The sequence below is a fragment of the Pipistrellus kuhlii genome, unplaced genomic scaffold (assembly GCF_014108245.1).
Source record: "Pipistrellus kuhlii isolate mPipKuh1 unplaced genomic scaffold, mPipKuh1.p scaffold_m20_p_1, whole genome shotgun sequence".
In the NCBI taxonomy this organism is placed as follows: domain Eukaryota; kingdom Metazoa; phylum Chordata; class Mammalia; order Chiroptera; family Vespertilionidae; genus Pipistrellus; species Pipistrellus kuhlii.
Window position 1 is genome coordinate 35043309 of NW_023425404.1, and position 26930 is coordinate 35070238.

Sequence of the window (26930 nt, forward strand, 5' to 3'; positions counted from 1 at the left end):
GGCTAATGAAAAGAAAACAGGATTCCACCAAGTCTCCTATCTACCTACTTCATGACTTCTGTGAAGATCAAATGAGATGAAGCACTGGGAAATACTTCACAGACATTTGGTTAAAGTGTAAAATGTTTCCACCTGGCTATAAAGCAATTGGTGTTCCTGTGCTGAAGAAACTCCAAGGAGGCTAGCTGCTAGGGAGAGGAAGCTGGGCATTCTATGTGATGTCATTACTCAGTACCTACAGTAACCATTTCAGGGCTGGGTTGGGCTGTGAGCTGCATTTTGTGCCATGGGATCTTGGCAGCATTGGCTATGATTTGGTGGGTGATGCTCTAGGATGGTGGTAGGGCTTGTGTCCCACTTGGGGGAAGCCAAATGTTGCTTTGTGGGCACCAGATCTGCCATGCCATTTATTGTTAAATGGCCTATCACTAGGGAGAGGAAGCTGGGCGTTGCTACGTGACATCATTACCCAATGCCCACTACCACCGTTTCTGGACTGGGCTGGGCTGTGGGCTGCATTTTGTGCCATGGGGTCTCAGCAGAGTCAGCGGCAGTTTGGTGGGCCATCACTCCAGAGTGGTGGCAGTGCCTGTGTCCTACTTGCAGGAAGTCAAGCGTTGCTTGTTTTGTGCCAGGTCCGCAGTGCTGTTTCTCTGTAAATGGCCAGTGTGTGCCATGGCAACTCCTGCATTGAGCGTCTATTCTCTGATAGTGCACATTATAGCTACCAGTCAGACAGACACTTAGTATATTAGTCTTTTATATGTATAGATTGTTCCATTATTGGTATATTGGATGCATTTCCATTGGTATATTGGATGCATGAGAAGTAACTGTTTAATAGGTCTGATGTTTATTTTGGGGTGATGAAAATGTCTTGAAACTAGAAACTAGATAGGTTGTAGGTTTACTAAGAGTCACTGAATTGTGCACTTTGAAAGGGTTAATGTTATGTTATATGAATCGTACCTCAATAAAGTAAATATAAGTAAATAAGTAAGTAGGTATTTAAGACAGGAAAGGGGAGTGATGATGAAAGAGAATACTGACTTTCAAAAACATTGAAACAAATGACTATACCTTTTAATAAATCTCAAAAAAGACATTCTGAATCAAGATACCCAATTTCTTCTATCATAAACATTTATAATAACAGAGTGAAGATTTGTTAAGTCTTAATAATAGAGTAAGGGAGTTGGTCTTGGCTATTTAAAAGATTGTCTTCTGAAGGCTTAATTCTGCCACACTGGAAAAAACATTTGAAGGATAAGAGTTATAGAAAACCGGGTATGATAGGTATTCTAAAGCCATATATTGCATTGCTTTGGGGAATATTCACTCTTGTCTATACACTCCTTATCCAAATTAAGACCCTTAATGTAATAAAGCCAATTATAAAATAGAATGAAAATACTGGCTTTAAATTAACCAAATTCTCGATAATTATTTATAGAACAGGTCATAGCATGAAAAGGCACATATAATCTTAAAAAGTCATTTATTTTAATCACCTTAAGGAGAAATAATATAACAAGGTAGTCTCAATTGATAGATGAGTTCAAAAGTTTACTGTAGGTTGAATCTGTTTTCCATGGGAACAGTATTAGAGGTACCCAAGCTCTTCTGTAAAACTCTAAATGAACTATAACATAACTGAATTTTTATAAATATGATAAAATAAAATCATAATCCCTAAAATATTTTAGCTCTAAATTTACTATCTATTCAGTATGACATAAAAATATTAAACTGAAGGTTTATTTTAAAATTTGTAAGTGTTAGTATTTGAGAGAAAGAGAGTACTATGGATGGAAAGTTGTAGAAGTTCAAAAACTAAGTCTGAAAATTTATATGCTCTTTTTATTACTACATTTCAAGGACATTTGAATTTGCAGTGTATTTCTCATACTTTTCTACTTGGCCACGGCAGGGTCATTGGATCTCATAAACAGAGTCTTGTCTTCTTTCACGGAGATTATAAAATTTCTTTAAATGTTATAATTTAAAATTTTATAATTTAAAATCTTTCATGGAGATTATAAAATTCCCTCCTCCAGCAATCTCTCACTGGCCTCAATTCTTCCAACCCCAAGTACAGTGTCTCTTCTCTCAGTCTCTGGATATCTCAGCCTGAAGGTTGGCACTATCTAGGCTCCCTCCACCATTCTCCTTCAGGTATGGCTGCAGAACCTTCCTCTGGTCCACTTCTCACCCCAACCACAAGCTCTGCAAGTGTCAGCAGGCCTCTTTGGAGGAAATGGAGAATCTTGATCCTCTCCTTAGGCCATTCTCCAGAAGGTAGAAGCTGTTAACACATGCAGTGTGGGCAGAAGGCCTTTAAAACCTGCTCACTCACTGCTCAGTCTTCTTCCTAAAGCTCCCCAAAATGTTAATCCTCTTGGGAACCAGGAGGTGAGAACTGATGGGGCACAAAGGCAGAGGAGAGGCATCCAAGGGATCTAGAAACCAAAGTGGTTTTCTGGCCTACTAGTCCTGGGAAAGGAAATTGTAGTCTGCTCCTTTATCAATTGAGAAAAAAAGAGCAGAAAACTAGGGAGTTCGGCTCTTAAAGGAGCCTATTTATACAGGAATATTTTCAAATTGTGTTCAGGAGGCAAACAATTCATAAGACAAAATGGTATTGACACCAAATATAACATTCTTTCCACATAACCAATAATCTGCAAAATCTTTTGTATTCACTACATAGAACCTAGTAATATAGACATTTGATATTCAAGGCCTAGAAAGGGTTCTCCTGAAATTCTAAAAAAAAAAATTATAAAATATGATGCACTTAACGTTTATGATACAACTTATCCCTGTCTCTACACAGAAAACAGATCAAGCACACAGCACCAACAGGCAAGCCATTTATAGTGCATCCATTATTGAACAGTTGCTGCAACTGGGAGAGAGGCTCTTTTATCTTCTAAGTAATGCAAATGGTGAGGATCTGATGACCTGGATTTTAGTCTTGGCTCTTCCATTACTAGCTATAGAACTGAAAATATCACTACTCTTGGATCTATTTCTTCATGGTAGTTAGGTAATGAGCATGTCCCTTCTAATGATAAAATTATTCAAAGAATGTAAGGCAAAAAAATAAATTAAACAATCATGTCATCTATAATTTTTTTTTAATTCTGCTTTTCACCTACTTTTCTTTAAAGATTTAAAAAAAAAACTAATTGCTAATCCTATCTAATAAAAGGGTAATATGCAAATTAACCATCACTCTGCTACACCACAAGTCACGCCCACCAGCCACACTCACCATCCAATCAGAGCGAGTATGCAAATAAACCCAACCAGGATGGCTATGGCCACAAAGAGCAGGAGGGAGGCTTGGGTTTCCCAGGCAACGGAAGAAGCCAAGCTTTCCACCTGCTCTTGACTGCCTAGCCCTCCACTCAAGGCTACAAAGTTTCAATCATAGAAGGTAAACAAATCTAAACAGAAATGGCAGCAGCCACGGAGCTGGAGAGAGCAGGCTAGGGTTGCCCCCAGCAACAGAGGAAGCAAAGCTTTCTGCACACCCTGGCTGGTCCAGGTCTCTGCTTAAGGCTACAAAGTTTCAATTATAGAAGGTACATAAGTCCCAATAGAAATGGCTGCTGACCATGGAGCAAGCAGGAGGCTTGACTCTTCTCCAGGCTACAAAGTTTCAATTGTAAAAGGTAGATAAATTCCAGATAACAGGGCCTCTGCTTGGGTCTCCAGGAGGCATGGCTAGCCTGCAAACCACCACAGGCCGCTTGCCCAGGCTGCCCAACGCCCCAAGGGAACCTCCACCCTGATCCGGGACACCCTTCAGGGCAAACCAGCTGGCTCCCACTCATGCTCCAGGTCTCTTTCCTATCTAATAAAAGAGTAATATGCAGATTGACCATCACTCCAACACACAATAGCTGCCCCCATGTGGTCAAAGATCCTGCCCCTATGTGGACACAAGATGGCCACCACAAGATGGCCAGCAGGAGAGGGCAGTTGGGAGGCACCAGGCCTGCAAGGGAGGGCAGTTGAGAGAGGCCAGGCCTGCAAGGGAGGGCAGTTGTGGGCAATCATGCAAGCAGGGGAGGGCAGTTGGAAGGCACTAGGCCTGCAAGGGAGGGCAGTTGAGAGAGGCCAGGCCTGCAAGGGAGGGCAGTTTGGGGCAATCAACCCTGCAGGGAAGGGCAGTTAGGGGTGACCAGACTGGCAAGTGGAGGGCAGTTAGGGAAAACAGGCTGGCAGGGGAGCAGTTAGACATCAATCAGGCTGGCATGAGAGTGGTTAGGGGGTGATCAGGCTGGCAGGCAGAAGGGGTTAGGGGCAATCAGGAAGGCAGGCAGGCAAGCAGTTGAGAGCCAGTGGTCCTGGACTGTGAGAGGGATGCCGACTGCCCGTTTAAGGGATTAGGCATAAACGGGCAGTCAGACATCCCTTGAGAGGTCCCAGAGTAGAGAGGGTGCAAGTTGGGCTGAGGGACACTCCACCCCCACCCCATGCATGAATTTCGTGCACTGGGCCTCTAGTGTAGTATAATTTTCTAAACCAACAGCTTTTTGTTTTTTCAGGTGTTTTTTTTTCTGCCTCCCACCACCCCTGAGAAGCAAACACATTCCACCACATTGCCCATCAGTAACAGCAAGTCACTGCAAATGCGGAGTGGGAAGTGTGTGGAATCACCGTTCAAAACCATCTTAGGCAAACATGCTGCTCCCACAGTGAAGCTCAGAACATCCCCACCAAAGCATGCAGAATTGTTAAAGTTCAATACTCTAAAATATCAGCAATCCATAAGAAAACATCCATAATATGCATTTCTTACTAAGTAAATTCATTTTTACCTAGGTAATGCTTATTTAGTACATACTATGTGCTAAGTACTATCGCATCCACTTTATAACTATTACTTCATTTAATCCTTTACAATCCAGTGTGTTGCATATTGTTATTTGGCATGTTTACAAGGCAAAGAGAAGTTATATAACTTGCTAAGTTAGTGACAGAACTGGAACTCAAATTCAAACAATGTTTGCAATCATTTTAATTTTCATAAGATCCCAGTCTGTGTGTGTGTGTGTGTGTGTATTTACATATATATATATATATATATATATATATATATATATATATATATATATATATATATAAAACATACCTTTATACACATTTTTTAAAATCTGGGAGGTATATAGTAATTATGAACAATTAAATAAAAGGAATTAGATGGAGGATTAGAGGCACATAAACCACCTTTATACTGATTTTTTTCAGAAAAAAATTTTTATAATAAAAATAAACTTTAAATGCCTTATCTTAAAGATACTGGTATTCAAGTTGTCCTAATGAAAGAATTTATTCTAAATTAAGTATGAATAATAAGTTAAATCAAAATCCAAGATTACAACTCGGAGGTTTTATAAACACCCACACACCACATAAAAGTATCAATAGTAAAAGTGTTAGTCTTCTTGAAATTGGAGGATAGGGCACATATACCCAGGTTGCAGGTTCAGTCCCCAGTGGGAGCATGTGTGTGAGGCAACCCATCAGTTGATGTTCCTGACTCCTTTCATCTCACTAAAACCTATAAAAAACATATCCTCAAGAGGTGGGGGGGGGGGGGAGGGAGGGAGGGAGGGAGGGAGGGAGGGAGAGAGAGAGAGAGAGAGAGAGAGAGAGAGAGAGAGAGAGAGAAGAAGAAGAAGGAGGAGGAGGAGAAGGAGGAGGAGGGGAGGAGGAGGAGGGGGGGGAGGGGGAGGAGGAGGGGGAGGAGAAGGGAAGGAAGGAGACGGAGGAAGGGAAGAAGGGAGGGAGGGAGGGAACTGGTCCATAATGTAATCTAGAAAAGAAGAAATCCAGCTAAACTAAGTAACTGCCAAAGGTGCCAAAGGTGCCGAAGCTGCTAGAGTGCAGCCAAAATCACAATCTGTTGCACTCCTCACCCCCCTGCTAGGCACTGGGTTCCCAGGAATTCACAGGAATAGGGAAACAGGAGATTTCTCTTAAAAAGCAACAGAAAGTGTCCAAGGCCAAAGGATGATCCAAGGTAGAGCTTGGGAAGTTAAGCAGAAGTCTAAATAAGGCAGGAGGAAGAGACCAAGCATGAGCACCAAATTCAAAATGGTTGGAAGTAGAGGTTTGGACTCAAGGCCAAGATCATGGAAGCAAGAATTCACAACCCAAGCAAGAAGGGCAATTATGATGCAGTTTATCTTGGTTGTCTTTCTCCTTTATCCCAATGAGAATATTTTCCACCTTCCTCCTTCTAGCAGCTCCCTCTTGCTTCAGTCCCATTCTTATTCAAGGCTAGTAGTCAATTTCTCCTGAATCATTAGATAAGTAAATTGTTTTCTGGTGAAGTCACAGTTCAGTATTTCCCATAACCATTCTCTTTCCATTTAATGGCCCCCTGATAGATTAAAGAAAGTAACAAATTCTTTGACATTCTACTGAACAAGGCAGGTCTTCTGTCTGCTTTCCTTGTATAGGGCAGGCTCTGGAACTGCTCTGGCCAACTGAATGGCAGACATGACTCTGCCAGTTTGCAGGTCCAGGCCTTAAGAAACTGACAGCTTCCTCTTCCTATTGCTTGGGTGGCTAGCTCTTAGAGAAGCCAACCACCATATAAGAAGTCTGATCACCCTGAACCAACATATTATAAGAAGCCCAAACCTCATGGAGAGACTTTGGAGAATATGACATTTGTCAGGGTGAGGGAGACTGGGAAAGGGAGAAAGACAGAGACAGAGACCAGGGAGCACAGAGGCTCCAGATATGCGAATTAAGAAACCATCTTGGAAGAGGACTTTCCAGCCCAGGCACTCCAGTCACAGGTACTCCAGCTGATGCAACACCAGCTAAATTCTTTCTGAATTCCTGACCCAGAAAAAGATAAGCAAAATCACTAAAATGTAGGATAGCTTGTTATGCAGCAATAGATAACCAGAATACTAGATACAGCATTAACAACTCACCCTCACCAACAACTCACTGAAATGACTGACACTGTTATTCTGAAGTGAAGATGGGAACCTTCAAGGCTTTCTACCCCATAAGAATCAAAACTCTTTAAAGACTAACTATCCCCTCTGCAACAGAGGTAGGAAGAGTAAAGACATAGCAGTCTATCATCAACTAAGCTGCTATCATCCTTTGGACTAGCTCTTTTTGTGGCCCATCAATATTTTAATAACCCAAATACAGATGTGCTGTCATAAGGCAAAATAATTCTTTCTTGAGTACAAACATCGCTCCAAGTATTGTTCCTCATTGTAAAAATGACCTTCAAAATCTCAAAAACAGTATTCTTATAATAACCCCAAAGTCTGGGTTAAATCCTTAAGAAGGTCATTGGCACTTGCAGAATTCCTTTTCTCATTAAAAGCTACAAAGCCTTACCCTTCATTCCTTTTGCGTCATTGGATTATGTTCTTTAGAAGCATTCTGGGAAACCTCAGGTTTTATTGAAGGCTGAATTTGAAAAACTGACTCTGAATAAAAAAGTTGAGAACATCCTACTCCATCTCTGTTTCCAATTCTATTTTTACTCTAAGAGTTCTGACACATTCCTCTGCCAGCCTGACTTGATCCCCATCATACCAAGTGATGTCTCATTCCAGGCCTTTGAAGCTGGGATCAAGAGCCCACATCCAAACCAGAATCCCAAAATTTCTGCGGAAGTACACTTTTCTCTTCGTGCTCTCGGTCAATTGTTGCAGAGACCCAGAAGGAGGAGGTAGGCAAGGGGCACACTGACCAGAATTCTGCTTCATCTCATTTTTTACTGAACTGAGCAGAGGCCTTGATCACTTGCCCATGACCTCTAACACTATCAAAAGAACTCCTTCCTTCTTTAATACAAAAATGTACCAATCTGACTGGGTTCCTCTCATAGGAATGTAACTGCTACTCTGTAGATTCCAACATGTTACAGTGCTTGCCCCAGCCAGGGGATTTAGTTGGTTGGAGCATTGTCCTATACACCAAAAAGATTACAAATTCTATTCCAGGTCAAAGCACCTATCTAGGTTGTGGGTTCATCCATGATTGGAGTGCATTTGGGAGACAACCAATCAATGTTTCTCACATTGATGTTTCTCTCTCTCTTACCCTATCCCCTTACTCTCTCTCTAATCAGTAAAAAAAAAAAAATCCTCAGGAGAGATTTTTTTAAAAGCATTGTAGAGGACATGTGATATATAATGAAGCAGGCATGGGCTTCAGAATCAACAACCTTCTAGCTTTACCATTCTTTTAGCAACAACTTAGGGGAGTTGTTCCAGAGTCTACTTCCTCATCTGTAGAACATAAATAATACCACCTCTATTCACATGGCTATGGTAAGGATTTCATGAAATAAACAATATAAAGTGTACAGCAAAGGGCCTAACAAATAGAAAGCACCACATGATTGTTAGAGCTTTCCCTACTGAACACACACACATAATAAACATATACATATATACATATACATATACATATATATTTAAATATATATTTATTGATTTTTGAGAGGAACGGAGAAGGGAGAGAGAGACAGAAACATCAATGATGAGAAAGAATCATTGACTGGCTGCCTCCTGCATGTCTCCTACTGGGATCAAGCCCACAACCTGGGCATGTGCCCTTGACCAGAAATCAAACCTGGGACCACTCGTCCACAGGTTGATGCTCTATCCTCTGAGCCAAACCAGCTAGTGCTAAACATATATTTTAAAAAGTTTATTTCAAAAGTGATGTAACTACCATAGCCACCTTAATATAAGAATCATTAAGTTTTAATATATGCAATATAAAATACACACCTTAGGAAGCAAATTCATTTTAGAAACAAATTTTGAGAGATTTGCAAGGCGGTTTAGAAACATTTAAGTAAGTATAGAAGCAACTTAGGTGTCAAACCATACTGAAATATACCGAACTCAGGGGTATTCGGAGATTACCGTATTTTCCGGCGTATAAGACGACCCACTAATTTTACAGTTAAAACATAGGTTTAGGCCTTTATTTGCTGTATAAGACTAACCCCCACTTCAAAGATAGACTTACTTTGCCGTCAAGATCTGCAGGTAATTTTTGTGCAATTTTGGTCTTTTGCCCCCGATTTGCGGTTGACTTTTTTTTTTTTTTTAATATATTTTATTGATTTTTCACAGAGAGGAAAGGAGAGGGATAGAGAGTTAGAAACATCGATGAGAGAAAATCATCGATCAGCTGCATCTTGCACACCCCCCACTGGGGATGTGCCCACAACCAAGGTACATGCCCTTGCCCGGAATCGAACCCGGGACCTTTCAGTCAGCAGGCCGACGCTCTATCCACTGAGCCAAACCGGTCCTGGCCGGTTGACTTTTTTTCGTTTCAAAAGTCGTCTTATACACCGGAAAATGATTCACTAATCTGATCAATCAGAATACACCTTAGGTATTCCAATATCCAATACAATAAAGTTAGAAGCCCAGTCATTTAAAAATACTTTTATATTTCTAACTTTTGTTTTAACAAAGAAATAAATAGGAATGATTTCAACACATTCTACAATAGATTTAAGATAGGGTGATCAGCTTATTTTTAGGGACAGTAGGTTCAAACTTCTACTCTAAATAATTCACTTCTTCTTTTCCACTTTATTGCCTGCTTCTCTTTAAGGGCAATGTCCTTGGCTTTTAGAGACTATGCTCTAGCCTACTTTCTCAACCTTTTTCATGTCAGGACATGCACAGAAAATGATAGAATCTGTACGGCATAGGCACACAAACTGAAGACTTCTCAGGGCCAGAAGTGATCTGCTTGGAGGCTCTAACCACCCTTAGGCTGAGATTATTATCTCAACCCACATGTAATCCCTTCCCCTAATGGGAAGCCAGGCTCACCAATCTTTTACTTGGTTATCTAGTAATGTAAGAAGAAGTCCTCCTACTCCGATGACCACTTGTTTGAACAAAAGACTGGGAGTCATCAACCACCTGAGAGGGCCAGCAGAATTATCAGGCAATTTAAGATGCCACTCTTCTGAGAATCTACAGTTTATAAATACCCCTAATGCTCTGAAACCTATCGGAAAAAATAGATGCCCAAATCTTTATTTCTATCCTATGTAAAACTGTTTTACTGCCATTCTGTAACCCCAGGGATCAGCCAGTCAACAGTATGACATGAAGGAAAAATGAATTAAATTAAAAGAGAGAAGTGCCAGAAGTAGATGAGTCTGAGTAGAGGGTGATAAAACAGCATTGCTAAATATGTACAAGCAATAGTCAACTGCTTAAAATGTACCTGGATCCAAAGCATATGATTAGCTACCACTGACTAAAAATGTTTCCATGGTCACTTCCAGGTCTCTGATTTCAAGGTTGCCCAGGCAGAAAAATAATTACAATAAATATTTCACTTCAGCAGTCTTGAACACATTTTTAAGATCACAGTAAGAGCTCAAAGACAGGAGCAGGCAGACAAATATCTTGAAGTATTCTTTTTTTAAACATGTTTTTATTGACTGTTAGAGAGAAAAATATTTATGTGAGAGAGAAACATCAATCATTTGCCTCCTACACACACCTCCAGCAGGGATCAAACCCAAAACCAATAGGTGTCCTGACCACCTATTGAACCAGTGACCCTTTGATGCTTGGGACAATGTTCAACCAACTGAATCACACCAGCTAGGACTTGAAGTATTCTCATAAAATCACTTACATATTACTGTTCATACAATTAGAAAGTTAAAACTTTTCTTCTTCCTTGAAGACACTCAAAATACAAAAATGTATTTATATAAGGCTACCAGTTGCATCATTACTTGTAACTATAATATGTTGGAGACAATCTAAATGCCCTAACATAGGAGAGTGGTTGAATTCACTGTGACACATCCACAAATAGGAGTACTATGAAACTATTAGTGCTATCCAAAATATACTATTAATTGAAAGAAGCAAAGTCCAAAAGAGTATATTTAAGCTTGAGACCTTTTGTAGGAGAAAATAGGAAAAGATTCCTATATTTTCATTTAAAAATAAAAAAAGAAATGCAGGAAGGATAAATCAGAATAACTGGTTGTCTACAAGGAGTGAGTGGGAATGAGTAGAGGGATTGGGTAGTAACACTTCTAGAAACAGTTTTCATTTTTGGAACCATGCTAATGTTTTACATATTCAAAAAGTAAATAAAGCCAAAACCGGTTTGGCTCAATGAATAGAGCATCGGCCTGCGAACTGAAGGGTCCCGGGTTTGATTCCGGTCAAGGGCATGTACTGTGGTTGCGGGCATATCCCTGATGGGGGGTGTGCAGGAGGCAGCTGATCGATGACTCTCTCTCTCATCGATGTTTCTAACTCTCTATCCCTCTCTCTTCCTCTCTGTAAAAAAATCAATAAAATATATATATTTTTAAAGTAAATAAAAATCAGCAAGGATGTTGTGCAAAAAGATCTAAAATGGAAATTAAACACAAACAAATGTACTTAACTGTATGTCAAATAAATAATGTGTGTAGTAACAGGAGGGTGACTAACCCAAGTAATTTTTGAACATATACTTTATATATTGTCAGTATCCAGACAAAAAGAACTGTAAAGAAATGCTGACCTCTAGTTATAAGGGTTTTCTTTGCAGTGGTATGGGTTAGCAGTTCTGGAACTACTTTCTCTGATTATGTCATTGAGCAAATGAGTACATATGTTGGAGATAATGGGAACCATATTACCAGTCTTGGAAAAGGGCATTACAAGTAAGGAAAAGGGCAAGACTAGATCTGTAGTGTGAAGTTGGAATTATAGGCATCAAATAAACTATTGGTTTTATACACACACACACGTATAGACATGTATATTTGTATTTCTTAGCTCTTATCCACTGAGAGATCTTTGTTTATAAACATTATTTATTCCCAACAAAAAGAAATGAGTGCTACTTGGAGAAATGGCTGATTGCAAGCAAGGCTGGGGCAGGCTGAGTACAAAATGAGCCTGGAGCATCTTGCTGTACCAGAGTAAGAGCTCAAAGAACAATAGGGACATGTCAAAATTATGGCCCTAGGGGTTTCCTACTGGCCAAATCTAAGTCATGTTGAGCCTCAAAATAAGTAACAAAATATCACAAAATAAAGTAAAAATCTGAGTCTATACTAATAAAACAAACAAGGAAAACTTTCCCTCACAAAATATCAACTAATATGTTTAGAAGAAATACAAATTAGAAACTCAACATCTTGCAACTGCTCTAATAATAACTGATTCAGTCAAGAATTATCAATGTGTGGTAAATTTAGGTGCAAGTTTAGTAATGAACAGGATATATATACACACTGGGTGAAATGGGCTGGACATGCCCTGGGACCCTCCCATAGCCCCTCCCCAGCCCCAATCTTGCACCAGTGGGGTCCCTCAGCCAGGCCTACACCCTCTCACAATTCAGGACCCCTCGGGGGGATGTCCACAGGCCAGGCTAAGGGACCCCACTGTGCACGAAACTGTGCACCAGGCCTATAGTTAAGTATAAAGGTAAAAAAAAAAAAAAAAAAGCATCAGACTTGCATGGGGTCAAAAAGTAACCTCCCACAGGCAGAGAGCTCAATGATGTAACCCAGCAAAACAGTTAATAAACCAAGAAAGAGAAAGACAAAGAATCCAGGAAGTAGATCTAAAACAAGATAATAGGAAGGGAATCACAGGATAAGAGCTGTCCATTAAGGCCTAAGGAACAATTAGTTCAAATTGGAGCAAGAGGGCTCTGGGAAAGAGGGCTTCAGAGAAAAACAGTGGTAAGAGATTATCTCCCTGTTTAAGTGCTTGGAAAATAATATTCATAGACATTTGGCAGACTTGCAAGTATACTTGGGAGAAAACATGTAGAAGGTAAACTAAGCAATTTTTTAAAAAGGCAATTATTTACTCAAGGAAAAATAAAATGCTGGACAAAAAAAGAAAAAGCAATCACCGCACTAATCAGAATTTGTCATCAAATTGCAATGAGAAATGGAGAGGGGGGCAGAGGGAAGGGTGGTGCAACCATGAATGTCCCATTTAACCATAGCAAGATGTCGAGAGGTAATGCCTAAAATTGATAAATTAAGAAATAAGAGTGTATTACTTAGCAGTATGCAGGAAAATATGAGAGAAAAAGCTAAGTATGGCTTAAAGTGGTTGTCTGTGGACAGCAGGACTGAGGGTGAAATGGAAGGAGAATACTGTTCTATTTTAAACCTTTTGATACTATGACTTACTGTTTATATGTATTACTTTTTGAAAGCATGAATTAATATTTATAAGGTAAACTGATATATAAGTTATATCAATTTATAAGACTTCCCAAACCTTATTTTTTTTTTTTTAAGTATGCTTAAAATCCACTATTTGGCATAAAAATTACAATAGCAGTTTATCATTTGGAACCAATTCCCTATATACTGTAAGGCTAATTTGCAGACTTAATATGTGTCCTCTACTAGAGAAAGTGATTTCAAAGCTGGCCAAAATTTGTCATGCATATGTTAACAAATCCAGATACCTACAGAGACAGAAAAGAGAGGGCATCTGGTCCTGCTGACTTGCCACATAGAGACAAATTTCCATCCATAAGGCTAGTCCCCTCACCGTTTCAAGCACTTAAGTTTTGAAATGGATTTTTGAAATCAGTTTTCAACATCAAATGAAAACAACATATGGAAACAATATATGTGAAACCACATATTCTCAAAAACTGTAATGCACTAAACAAATTTGTTATTCACTCTGTCACAAACTCAGACTTGTTCAGGCCTAGTTTGGAGAAAAACACCTTTATAGGGCTGTTAATGCTCTATCTGCCAGTCTTCAGCTAACACTGGACCTGTGCCCCTACCTCCAAATGAGGGGAAAGGGCAGTGGGAAGAAGGATTAGAACTACTGAAGCCAAAGGAGATTACAAAATCAGAGACAAAATAGGCCACTTCTGCCTTTGGGAGATCAGACACAAATAACTATAGAAAAAATATCAGTTTACACTGTTTGGAAAATAACTTCCCCATGAAGTTAATTATGTGGAGAATGAACACAAAAGCCATGAATCACTTAAGAAAAATTCTGACATCCAATATTTTCATTTATTTAATATAGCAAGGTCTGATGCAACTGCATGCTTTTGCCAACAACCTGAGTAAGCAAAGCCAAGGTTAAACAGCAGTGTGATCTTCAAAAGAAATGAATCAAATTATAAATGTAAATACCACACAACTATCATTTAAAAATAATAGCAAGTGTATGCAATATAAGAAAATGTATATGTTTTTATAGGAAGCACTCCATCCCATAAATAAATTTTAAAAACTAAGAGCTTTAGGGATCTCTTATGAACAGACTTTACTCAGAGAACAATGTGTTTAATATATACATTGTATAATTCTCTTGCTATTTTTTGTGATTATATAATAAAAGTTAGTGCTAAAGCACATGGAGAAATTACCACACATATATTTACTGGTATGCTGGGAAATTTTGTTCTTTTAAAATTAATGGGACTATATATGAAGAAGTGGAAAATACAAATATAACAACTGGGCACAGACTTACACTCTGCTTAAAGGGCTGGATACCAGATATTAAAAAAATCGGCACCTGCAAACTCCAACCGCTATTATTTTTTAAAATATTTTATTGATTTTTGTACAGAAAGAAAGGGAAAGGAAGAGAGAATTAGAAACATCGATGAGAGAAACACTGGTCAGCTGCCTCTTGCGAACTCCCCACTAGAGATGTGCCTGCAATCAAGGTACATGCCCTTGACCTGAATCAAACCTGGGACCCTTCAGTCCGCAGGCCGACACTCTATCCACTGAGCCAAACCGGTTAGGGCTATTGTAATTATTTAATAAAAACCAGGAGTTAGGATTTTTTATGGCAAATAGACACAATTTTAAAATATGACACACATCTCCCCAAGAATCTTTATTAATAATTCAAAGGTGAAAAAAACAAAAGCCTGAAAAAATATTTTTTAAATGTATTTCTATTGATTTCAGAGACAAAGGCAGAGAGAGAGAGAAACATCAATGATGAAAGAGAATCATTGTTTGGCAGCCTCCTGTATGTCCCACTGGGGAATGAGCCTCACAACCTGGGACCAGGAATCGAACCCTGAACTCCTAGCTCATAGGTAGACACTCAACCACTGAGTCATGCCAGCTGGACTGAAAAAAAATATTTTTTACATGAAGCTTTAAAAAATACTACTATATACAAACAAAACACTTGAAAAAAGAAAACTAATACAGTCAAACTCTCAGAATTAAATTTTCATGTCATGGCCCTGCAGGTTGCAGCACTTCTGGTAAGATACATCAAAAAGGTTTTGGGTTTGGCCGAGACCGGTTTGGCTCAGTGGATGGAGTGTTGACCTGCAGACTGAAAGGTCCCAGGATCGATTCCAGTCAAGGGCATGTACTTTGGTTGTGGGCACATCCCCGGTAGGGGGTGTGCAAGAGGCAGCTGATCGATGATTCTCATCGATGTTTCTGACTCTCAATCCCTCTCTCTTCCTCTCTCTGAAAAATCAATAAAATGTTTTGTTTTGTTTTAAGGTTTTGGGTTTGATCTCCATTTGGGGCTCATATGGAAGGCAAACGATGTTTCCCTCTCTCTCTCTCTCTTTCTAAAATCAATTTAAAAAACATATCCTCAAGTGAGGATTAAGAAAATAAGTTCTCATAGCATGAACTTCTTCATATGTAGCTACTTCATACACGTAAGGTGAAATTTGAGTTCTTAGTTGTTAGCGCATCCATTAACATTCAGAATAATTCAGGTGAAAACTAGAGTTAATCTCAAGTCAAAGGACATTTTGTTGTATGACACTAAAACATACATAAATATTAATAATATGTCAACCATAAAGTTTTAAGGTATATAGTTCTTTTTAAAAATGTTATATCAAACATCAACAAACGACAAGTGTTGGCGAGGTTGTGGAGAAAAAGGAACCCTCATGCACTGCTGGTGGGAATGCAGACTGGTGCAACCACTGTGGAGAACAGTGTGGCGTTTCCTCAAAAAACTGAAAATGGAACTCCCATTTGACCCAGTAATCCCACTTCTAGGACTATATCCCAAGAAACTAGAAACACCAATCAGAAAGGATATATGCACCCCTATGTTCATAGCAGCACAATCTACAATAGCCAGAATTTGGAAACAGCCTAGGTGCCCGTCAGCAGATGATTGGATCCAAAAACTATGGTACATCTACACAATGGAATACTATGCTGCCATAAAAAAGAAGGAATTCTCATCATTTGCAGCAACCTGGATGGAATTGGAGAACATCATGCTGAGTGAAATAAGCCAATCAATGAAAGAGAAACACCACATGACCTCACTCATTTGTGGATGATAAAGAACATTATAAATTGATGAACCAAGAGACAGATATAGAGACAGTAAATCAACAGGCAGACTGTCAAATTACAGTGGGGAGGGGAGGAAGATCTGGGGGAGATAATAGATCAACCGAAGGACTTGTGTACGTGCATATAAGTACAACCAACAGACATAAAACTCTGGGGAGGGAGGGTATGTATGGGAGGGAAGGAGGTGGGGCAAAAAAAAAAATCAATAAAATGTATTTTAAAAAAAAAATAAATAAATAAAAATGTTATATCAAAACATTTCTCTAACATGTTATCTAACAATTATCCCAAGGAAACATTCTATCACAAAAATTTGTTTCCTAAAAATTTCAGGTTGATATTCACCATTTTGATTAAGATAGTACAATCCCAATATTGTAAAAAAAAAAAAAAAAAAAAAAAAGTTCAAAACAAAGGAATGAGCAATAATCTGTTCTTTGGAAAAGAAAACCTGAGCATGGTCAGAAAGGACAAATATTTAAAGAAGCTAAAACAATAAGTGTACTATCTTATAATCAGTTAAATTAAACCTTCAGGAAGAATGGTTAATCACCAGCCAGTTCTTCTTGGTGATGAGATAGTACAAGAACAGTCCATAAAATTAAGAGTCTTCTGGTTGGACCAAAGATAAACAGGGCAAGCAGATTTCTACAAAGCTGTCTTAAACCCAGCTATCGGGTCTAGTAATAATTAATGTCGTTTTGGCGTTGACTTGTATTGACATAACCTTCAAACACGTGGTATCTACAGAACGTGTGAAGTGCAATTAACAAGTTTTGCTTGAAAAAGTTTGTGTTTGGTTTGGTTTTTGTTGCAAAACTAGGGCTAAGAAGATGGCGGATGAAGAGCATATTCGGCACTGCATGCTTTACGAGTTCCAATTAGGAAGAAAAGCAAGTGAGGCTGCAAAAAAACATCTGTAGTGCTCTTGGTCAAGATGCAGTTAGCGCCAGAAAATGCCAGCGTTGGTTTGAGAAATTTCGCGAGGGAAATTTTTCGTTAGATGACAAGAGTGGTCGAGGCCGTGTGTCCAATTTTGATCAAGAAGCTCTTCAAGCTCTTTTGGTGCAAAATCCTCAAATTACCCAACAAGAGCTTGCGACAACTTTAAATTGTTCACAAAAAACAATTTCCAATCAATTGCGTGCACTTGGCTAAGTCCAAAAGTTTGGAAAATGGGTTCCTCATGAGTTGACCGACAACAACCGTAATCAAAGAGTCACAATTTGCAGTTCGCTCCTCTCTCGTCAAAACCGTTTGCCATTTTTAGAGCAAATTGTTACCGGAGATGAAAAATGGGTGCTGTATGTTAATTTGAAAAGGCGGCCTCAATGGTTGGACAAAAATGAGGCTCCGCAGCCCACGCCAAAACCTGACTTGCATGCGAAAAAAGTGATGTTGTGTGTTTGGTGGAATTTTAAAGGAATTCTTCATTATGAACTTTTACCATCTAACCAAACCATTACAAGTGCAGTGTATAGTGCCCAATTGGAAAGGTTAGCCCAAGCTTTAAGAGAAAAAGAACCCGCGCTGATTAATCGAAAGGGCGTAATTCTTCACCACGATAACGCAAGACCACATACTGCAAGAATCACTGCTGAAAAACTGCGCCAGTTGGAATGGGAAGTTCTCCCTCAAATCCTGCATATTCTCCTGATATTGCCCCTTCCGATTACCATTTGTTTCGTTCTTTGCAAAACTTTCTTCTTGGAAAAAAATTTAATAATGAAGAATGCCTCAAAAATGCATTGACCCAATTTTTTGCATCAAAATCACAAGAATTTTACAACAGAGGGATTAAAATGCTTGCTGAGCGTTTGGCTCAAGTAGTAGAAAACAACGGCAACTATATTGTTGATTAAATTTTGTTGTATTGTTTAAATAAATTCGATTTAAAAAAAAGGATTAGAAAACGACATTAATTATTACTAGACCTAATATATACATTAAAATCCTTTAAATTTATCATACATTAAGTTACTGGATGACAAAATAAAGACAACCCAAAAGTATAGTTTGAATGGCATTTAAATTTAAGCTTTAGGCTCTATCTACTACCCTCCCCCTCCCCCAAGCATGTTAAGCAACTCTCTTAATCTGTCTCAGTTTCACAATCTATAAAACAGGAAAAACTACAAGGATGGGTAGTTAATTAAATTAGGAATAAATGCTAGCAAGCTGCTTTGAAGTTACTTTATGCTGTTCTCAGTTCTCCTCCTACTCAGTAAAACTAATAAATGAGAAAACATCTGGAATTACTATAGATACTAACATCTGCAATCTCACAGCAGTTAAAAAATGATCTCTATTTACAAGCTTCTAAACCAAAGTTCATTCAACAACCCCAAAAGATTTCAGGATACAATTGCAAAGAACATTTTTAAGGTAAATTTCCTTTCAGTCTGAAAGATACCTAATCTTACCTACATTCTCAAAACAGGCTATTACAAATTGCAGAACATCTTGAGCAGTCTTGGCACAAAATAATTCTTGGTAAGATGAACAAGCTGTCACTGTTGTTAATGCTATTTTCAGCATTCTAAACTGTCAATCAAGGTAAGCTTCCTCACAAATACTCCCTCCAAAAAGTACTAGTCCCTGCTGAGAATCTAAATACTTCCTTCTAAGCCATCTGTCCAGGAAAGCTCTATTAAAACACCTAGAATGCAGTTGCTCTCAGTCTAAAGAAGCTGTGAATAAAAATAAACACTTAAAACATTAAACCATCTACATTTTCCACTTCTAACACTGATAAACTACCTACCCAAGTCTATTCTGATGCCCAGGTTGAATACAAAACCCACAGGCAGGTTGGTCAGAAACTGTAGCTTAATCAAAGGAGACTAATACGATATTTTTTTTCCAAAAGAAGAAAATTTTATAAAATAGCTCAAGAAGGGAGGGAGGGGGAGGGCTCAAAAAGAAAAAAACAAAGCAGATTAGGAGGAAATGTACATGTAAATTACTCCCTGATGGAAGACTCAATTAAATTTTAAAACAGGAATTTAAATTACTCAATGAGCTACAACCTCAATTACTCTCTGTTCTGCTTACTAGCTACAAACACTATAAAAAAATGTAAGTATCTCTAAATCTAATTTGAAGGATCCAAAATTAATCTATTATATTCTAGTAAAGAAGGAAGTTGCACAAATTTCAACGAGGAAACAGTAGGATGTTCTAAGAGACTAAAGCTAATGCTGTAAAAGCAAAGAATGAGAATGAATTATTTTGAGAATAAAGGATTAATGGGAAAGTGAACCAAAGAGTTCAAATTCTCGCCTCAACCTCATTCTTTCTTCTGCTTAATAGTATACAAAGAATATACTTCCTGGCCTAAGAAGGCTGTTTAGAAAATAACTTCTGATCAATGTGTCAAAACTTTTTCACAACAGCAAAATACTAACCTCAATCCCTAGATGGCAGTTTCCTCAACCAAACTAATGACAGACATTCTAAATTCCAGCTCTTTCACATCTACTACTACTTATTCTGAGACTGAAAATATGGTGAGGTTACCTTAAGGTCCCAGGGGAGGAGGTGGGGGGCAGAATACTACTGCCAGAAAAACTAGAAAGGCAATTTGGCTCAAGCTTACAAATATTACCTTAAAAAGTTAAAATCCTCTAGAAAAGTAAATAAAGTTTAAATATTAATCTTTAAAATTAAGGTGAAAAAGGATCACCTGCCCACAGATTTTTAACTGCCTTATTCACATTTACTACTACAATGTCCACCTGCTCACCTATAAACACAGAATGTCAAAATACAAATTCATTGTGATGACAACATCGCCACAGATGGTCATGTGCTGAGAATCCAAAGTTACAGGATAAAATATTGGCAGTGACTCTGGGGGGAAGCTCACTTGCTTTGCATTCATTTTCAACATAAAGACCATTCCAGCCACGATGTAAATGTAAGAAAATATCTTCATCCTTTAAACACATATTTACTGTCTTATATTCTAGACTCTTAATACTTCACAAAATATACTTCAAAAAGTAAATGCATTTTTCCTAAGGAACTGATCATATCTAGAAAAATTAATCAGAATAGAAGAATCCTCTTTAGAAGTAGGTTGTAAGAGAAATGTGACAAAAAAAAATTAACTGATTTCTTACTTTTGTCACAAATTACACACTTATTACCACTGACAAGGACTCAATGATCAGTTCATTATCCTACTATGTGAATCTTCAAAAATAGGATTTATCTCCTAAATCCACCCCAAACCTGCCAAACATTTACTTGATCTATACTTACTTTTCATAAGTAATGCGAGGGGAAGTGTGTATTGATAACTATAAAGAGGCATACACAACTCCTTGAAGTTATCAGGGAAATTATCAGGGAAATTTTTTGATGCCTGTAACTATTAAAATATTTCCAATTTAACTGGCTAACCAAAACCCCTAACATCCAAATGCCTGGTCTTCAGCCTTCCTTGGTTATTGAAAACAGTTGTGTTTAAGGCATCTTTTTGGGTTTTTTTTTAAAGAATTTGTGTGTTTTTCCCCTGTATTTTGTCACTGGTTCAATGCTTCTATCCACAGAAAAAAATAACTGCCCAAGCCTCCAGCTTCTGAATATAACATCTGGTATGTGCACACATCAAAAAGCTTGAGAGAATGTCCTAGTTTTTATTTAAATTTTTTCATTTAAAATGAGAATGCCTTTAAGCAAAGATTAGACAAAAATCAGCTTTTACCTTATTAGGAGATTGCTATTTTCAACATTTACCTTAAACCACAACATGGATTTATCTTCTAACCAGTTAGCTTCCTGTCTCTCCCCAACTAGATTAAACTAACATTTTTGAAAGCAAAGGACTATTAGACCCCATGATCTGTTGCCCAGTTAATATATTTCAAAAGCTTTGTAAGTTTCCACAAAGATATAAGGATTGCTAGCCTTAAAGCTTTAAGGATTTCCCGAATACTTTATAGCTATTCTATTAAGAGCAGGTGTCCTTAGCTGTTACTATAGTTGTATACTAGTGGGTTCTCAAAGTGTGGTCCTGGACTCCTGAGAATTTCCAAGACTCTCATAGGGGGCATATGAGGTCAAATGATTCTCATAAATAATATTATAGTGTTACTTATATTTTTTATCCTCATTCTCTCACAAGCATGCATTAGTTTTCCAAATACTACATGATGTGTAATGTAACCAGAGACTGAATGCAAAAGCAGATATGAAAATCCAGCTGTCTCCTATTATGCTAGACAACAGAGTTGCAAAAATATAAAATAATGCTGCTTTTCCACTAAATTTTGTTTTGAAAAGATAGTTATTTTATGGAAACTATGGTTTATGTTAACAGATAATGGGTTATTTTTATTTCTAAGTTATTTAATAAATACACATTAAAAATTTTCCCTTTTAATTTCCGATACAGCAACTATCAATAGATGCTAGCCATACCAACAAAAGCTCTTTGGGTTCTCAAGGATTTTTAAGGGTAAAGGGATCCTGAGAACAAAAAGTTTGAGAACAGCTAAGGTACACAAGTACATAATCTAACAGACCGTGCCTTTCACAGATAAGCAGCTCAAGTTAACTCTGAAATATAATTACTTGTTAGACCCTCTAATCTTGTTGAGTAGTATGTCTCTTTGGAAAGCATAATTCATCATGAAGCCATTCTGTCCTAGGCCCTATTTAAGGGGCTTTAGATATTGACGTAAGATGTCCTGACCTATAATACTTCCTATTGTTTGAATAATTTCTTAACATTTTTCACAAAAATTGCCTTGTTCATCCTAACAGCAACCTGTGAAGTATTACTCTTTTTACAGATGATGTCGTCATGAAATTGATGCTTAAAAGGAAACAGAACTACTTGTCCAAGGATGTAGTGCTAACTAACAGGGCCTAGAATGTTCGTCTTTTGCAATTGCTTGGCTGCTTTAAAGCTGTTTTACTATGGTGTAATTCCAATGAAAACAGGGTAAGGGCATTACTTTTAATGCCAAAACAGGGATTTTTTTTTTTTTTTTTTTTTTTTTTTTGCTCGTTAATAAGAACAATCAGACACAATACAGGGTCATACCATTATTCAACACACGAGCTACCCTTTTGGAGAGAAAGGGAGGGAGGGAAGGAGGAAGGGAGGGAGGGAGGGATTGATTCAAGAGTGTTGGAGGATAAATACCAGAATATATAATCCTCCAAGATGATGAATTAGTTAAGGACTCACACACAGATAAGGACTCACAGATTACTAATCATTTAATCACTGAAACAACAGGCAGGTAAGAACAAGATCGAGCTCAATACAGTAACATTATATTAATGAATGGATGGATGCCAATAGGTCCAATTTACAGAATGGAATATGGACAGAAAAAAAAAATCCCCACATAAAGTTAAACTTGCTTTATTGGTCTACAAACCCAAGCCAGAGGCAAAGGTACCATCCTACCGTTGAACAAAAATCATCCCTCCCTTAGGGCTAGACATTCTTGTTACCAGCACAAGTCTCTAGTTATGCTCCATTTTAACCGACATTCCTCAAGAAATGCCCACTTTTCTGCATCTCTTTTCCACAGTCTGTCAAAGGCAAGACTGACTCACAAGAGGAAATCTGCCACTTGCATGTGCCCAGCGAGGCCATTTTAAAATTTGATGTGATTTTACCAGAAACACACACACACAGACACACACACACACACACACACACACACTCACACACACAGAAGTGCGCTAACTGTCCTGTAGTTTATTTTTCAACAGATGAGCAAGAGTAATTTCATCATTCTCATGAGGTATGCTTTTCCTAGTGTTTACTTTGGCCATTTCCCCCCCCCCCAAATCTCTTTTGGGGAAAAACGAAAAGTTATAGTATCACAGCTATAGCTACAATTTTAGCTTCTGCACCAACAATTTGTAAAGCAATTTGATGCACCTTATTTGTTGTTCCATACTCAACATTTACTGCAAAAGATGTATTCCTATGTAAGAGCTAATTTATACAAGTATCTGCACCCCTATAGAAGAATGGCAATACCACATTGTAAAGCCAATTAACCGGATGATCTTTAGAGGCTTCTTGCAGGAAGATGATGATGATAATAATAATAATAATAATAATAATAATAATAATCCGACTTTACAAAGGCAAGCAAAGCATCAAACCTCTGAGAGGTCCAGGGAACTGGGGCTATTTCTATTCCTTATCCTGGAGTGTATTTTTCTTTGTGGCGGTACCTGTGTTTTTTCTTTCCTCCAAGGGCATAATTACCATTTACGAAGAAACCTGTCAAAAGTGTTCAGGCAAGTCTCTAAACTACCTCCCCAGCTGCATGCAGCCCATCACGAGAAATGTCACACTTGCTAACATCGTTCCCATTGCTGTGTGCCTACATTTCCTCAAAGAAACGTTAAGGTTTTGGTTTTTTTTTGTAGGGCACCGTTCAAATGGTACTCTACAGCCCAAGCTACCACGAATCCTCTCAAATCTAATAAACAAAAGCCTCTAGCGGCAGCACCAGGGCCCTACCAGGAAGTAATCAAAGCCGTGCGATCCTAAGTCGCTACCACAGACAATAAGCGGGCACTGGGGTTTCCAACCGGCCGGCAGAAGGAGCCCATTCGCGTAAGCAACACAAAAGCATTGCCTGCACCTACTGACTGCTGTTATAGGGCACAAGCGCTGGGAATGCCAGCGCAATTGCAGACTACCAAAACGTCCCAAAGCCGGCCACCGGGCCGCCGCTCCGCCGCAGCTGCCGGGTCAGCCGGCAGGGCTCGCCAGCCCTCAGCTTGTTTTCAAACTTCACCCTCCCCGGAGGAGGGAAGACTCCGACCCCGGCCGCCCGGCGCGGGGCCCGAGCACCTCCCGCGGCTCCGAGCTCCCGCCCGCCCCGCACAGGTCGGGTTGCCCGAGGGCCAGCGGAGGGGAGCGGGGCTGGGGCGAGCGCGAAAGGCCGGGGCGCCCCGAAGCCCAGACAAAGCTGCGCCCCAAGAGCGGCGTTTCCCCGGCCGGCCGGCCGGGGACACGACGCCGCTCGGGCACCTCCACACGTGAGACCGCCCTGCGGGGGGCCGGACGCCCGCCACTACCGCCCCCGACCCGGCGACTCGGGGAGAGCACAGCCCCAGGGCGGGGCGGGGGCGCGGGCCGCGGGCCCGGCGACTCCCGGGCGGCGCGTCGCTGCCCCCACGCGCTCGCGGCCCCGGCGGGCTCCCGCCCCGCGCGGCCTCGGCCCTTCGCCGGCGCGACCGTCGGGCCGCGTAAAACAAAGGAGCGGCGGCCGCTCCGCCCGCCGCGCCCGCCTCACCGCACACCCTCCCCGGCCCCCGCGGCACCGGCTCGCCCTCACCCCTGTGGAGTCCGCGCGCCGGCCGCCCTCGGCCCCTAGACGGCAGGCCCGGCGGAGCCGGGGCCTCGGGTGCGCGGCGGGGCCGCCTGGGGCCGCACTCACCGCTGCAGCACCAAGACGACGGGGAGCCGTTGGGGAACTTGGCTGAGTCCGGAGCAATGCAGACGCTGGAGCTGAGGTGCGGACACTCCATGGCCACGAGGAGAGCCGCGAGGAGGGCCGAGGCTCGGGGTCCGGGCGAGGTGGGGGGCGGAGGGACTCCGAAGGCTCCGTCTGGGGTCGCTCCTCGCTGGGCGCTTCGGCCGACGGCGGCTGCGTCCCGAGCCCTTGCGTCAAAGAAAGCAAAGGCTTCCGGGCGCCGGGTTTTCTCGCCCGCCGTCTCCAGAAGCCCCGCTCCGGAGAACTGGACGCTCCGGGATCCGGGTTCTGTCGCCACCTTTTAGGCGGGGGCTTCCGTCTTCCCAGGCAGGCCACGCCCCCTCCACTGGGCAGGCCCCGCCCCCAACGCCCCGCCCCCGGCCACTCCGCGGGGTGGGGTCCTGCAGCGCTGGAGCTCCCCCGCGGTGTCCCGGAGTCCAGCCGCGCTCCTAAATGACTTTCTCAACTCCGCCGCCCGGGGCGGCCGCGGCTCCCCCGAACCCCTGGGCTCCAGGAGGAGGCACGCCGGTCAGGTCCGCTGCGTTCACCGCGGCCAGCGAGCACTCGCACTCACAAGACTGATCCTGCGTGGTGTGGGGTGGTCTGACTATACCGGGGTAGGAAATCTGGCCGTACAAGAAAGTGTGAAAGAGACCAAAAAGAAAAAGAAAGTGTGAGGGAGAAAAGAAAAAACGCTCGGGCCGACAAACACCGTGGCCCCCATTTTACACAAGATGACACAAGCTCAGGGTAAGAGCCTGCCCCCTCCCCGCGCGGCCCGGGAGGCTGCAGAGCAGAATTGAGTGGTGTTCTCCCGGCGGCGCAGGTGCGATCCTGACCGGGTTCTAGGTTCTGACCACGTGGGCTGAGCCAGGCACCTGGGTGCTGCGTGACGGGACCCGCTGGGGCGCCCACGAACCTGAGTTCAAACCCTGTCGTTGTGACTCACCTTGTGCATTACCTCCAGCACGTGGTAGGACTTGCATACACCTCACCCTATACTGGGCGTTTGAGAGATGCCTAATGGGGGCTTGCTGAGCGCGAGGTCCGGGTAGCCAGCCGATAAAAAAAGACGAGGGATCTAACATTTGTTAGACACCTACTCCCGTCTCCCAACCAGGCACTTTACACACAATACCTCACTTAAACCTCTCACCACCCTGCAAGCTGCAGTTAGCATCCCCCTTTTTTCCGCGGGGAGGAGGTGGGAGGGAGAGAGACTGAGTCTACCTGTAATTGGTTAAGGCATGTGGGGATAGAATCCTCGACTCAGAGCGGATAGGGGAAAGCTGCAAGGGGCCTTTTGAGCAGGCGTTAACCCAGGCGAGCCTGTGATCTCTCTGGGACAAGGCCTTGAGGACTCTGGGGCTATTACAAATACTGACTCGAAACTGGAGCTCCTTGTAAAGCCCGGCGAAGGAACAGCAAGGCCAGGAAGCGAACAGAAGGAGGAGGAGGAGGAGGAGGAGGAGGAGGAGGAGGAGGAGGAGGAGGAGGAGGAGGAGGAGGAGGAGGATGTGGCAATCCTGCGGGCAGAACGAGAAGAGGAAGGTCAGGAAATGATTAACCGGGCTGGGCCGGGTAGTGGTTAGAACAGGGTACCTCCCTGCAGAGCAGGAGCAGCTGAGGGACGACCTCTCGGTCACCTCTCACGCCTCACCACCCCACCCCACCCCCTCCACCCTCTGGTGCCTCAGCACCATTCGATTTGTGCCTAACTGTCCACTCCCCGGGGGCGTCTGTGCTGACCCTGTCTGCCAGTACTATTTCCGATTCCTAAGTCCACTTTCCACGTTTTGATTATTGTTTGCCTTCCAAGTTTTGATTACTATTATAGAGCAAGCTTTGGTCTTGGGAGTTTATGACAGTAAAGCGTTGGGAAAAGTACAGCTTTAGTTCTCCCAAGCCTTTTTCTTTTCTTATCTGTAAAACTGGGACAGTAATACTTATTTAGCAAGAAGGATGTGAGAGTTCGTGTGAATTGCTACCACGTGGTGAGTAGCAAGTAAATTACAGCTTTTAAAAGTATAGGAGGTGAGGGAACAATTCTTAGGAAAGAAGATGATAAATAAAAATGACCTTTGCTCAACTCTCCA

The 26930-nt window shown here is 41.1% G+C and overlaps 1 protein-coding gene across 4 annotated transcripts in view; it reads right to left on the bottom strand.

The window, feature by feature from the left end:
• USP3 (ubiquitin specific peptidase 3) overlaps positions 1–25988 on the bottom strand; it is an 85376-nt gene extending 59388 nt beyond the window's left edge. Inside the window, exon 1 of one of the 4 annotated variants that reach the window (XM_045581803.1) lies at positions 25784–25988. In XM_045581803.1, the coding sequence (XP_045437759.1) occupies positions 25784–25922 (139 nt within the window). In that variant the 5' untranslated portion in view covers positions 25923–25988. Of the gene's footprint in view, positions 1–6203; positions 6315–24798; positions 25106–25783 lie in introns of those variants that run through there. The other 3 variants (XM_036439671.2, XM_036439680.2, XM_036439687.2) reach the window with 3 other exon arrangements.
• Between the last annotated feature and the right edge of the window lie 942 nt (positions 25989–26930).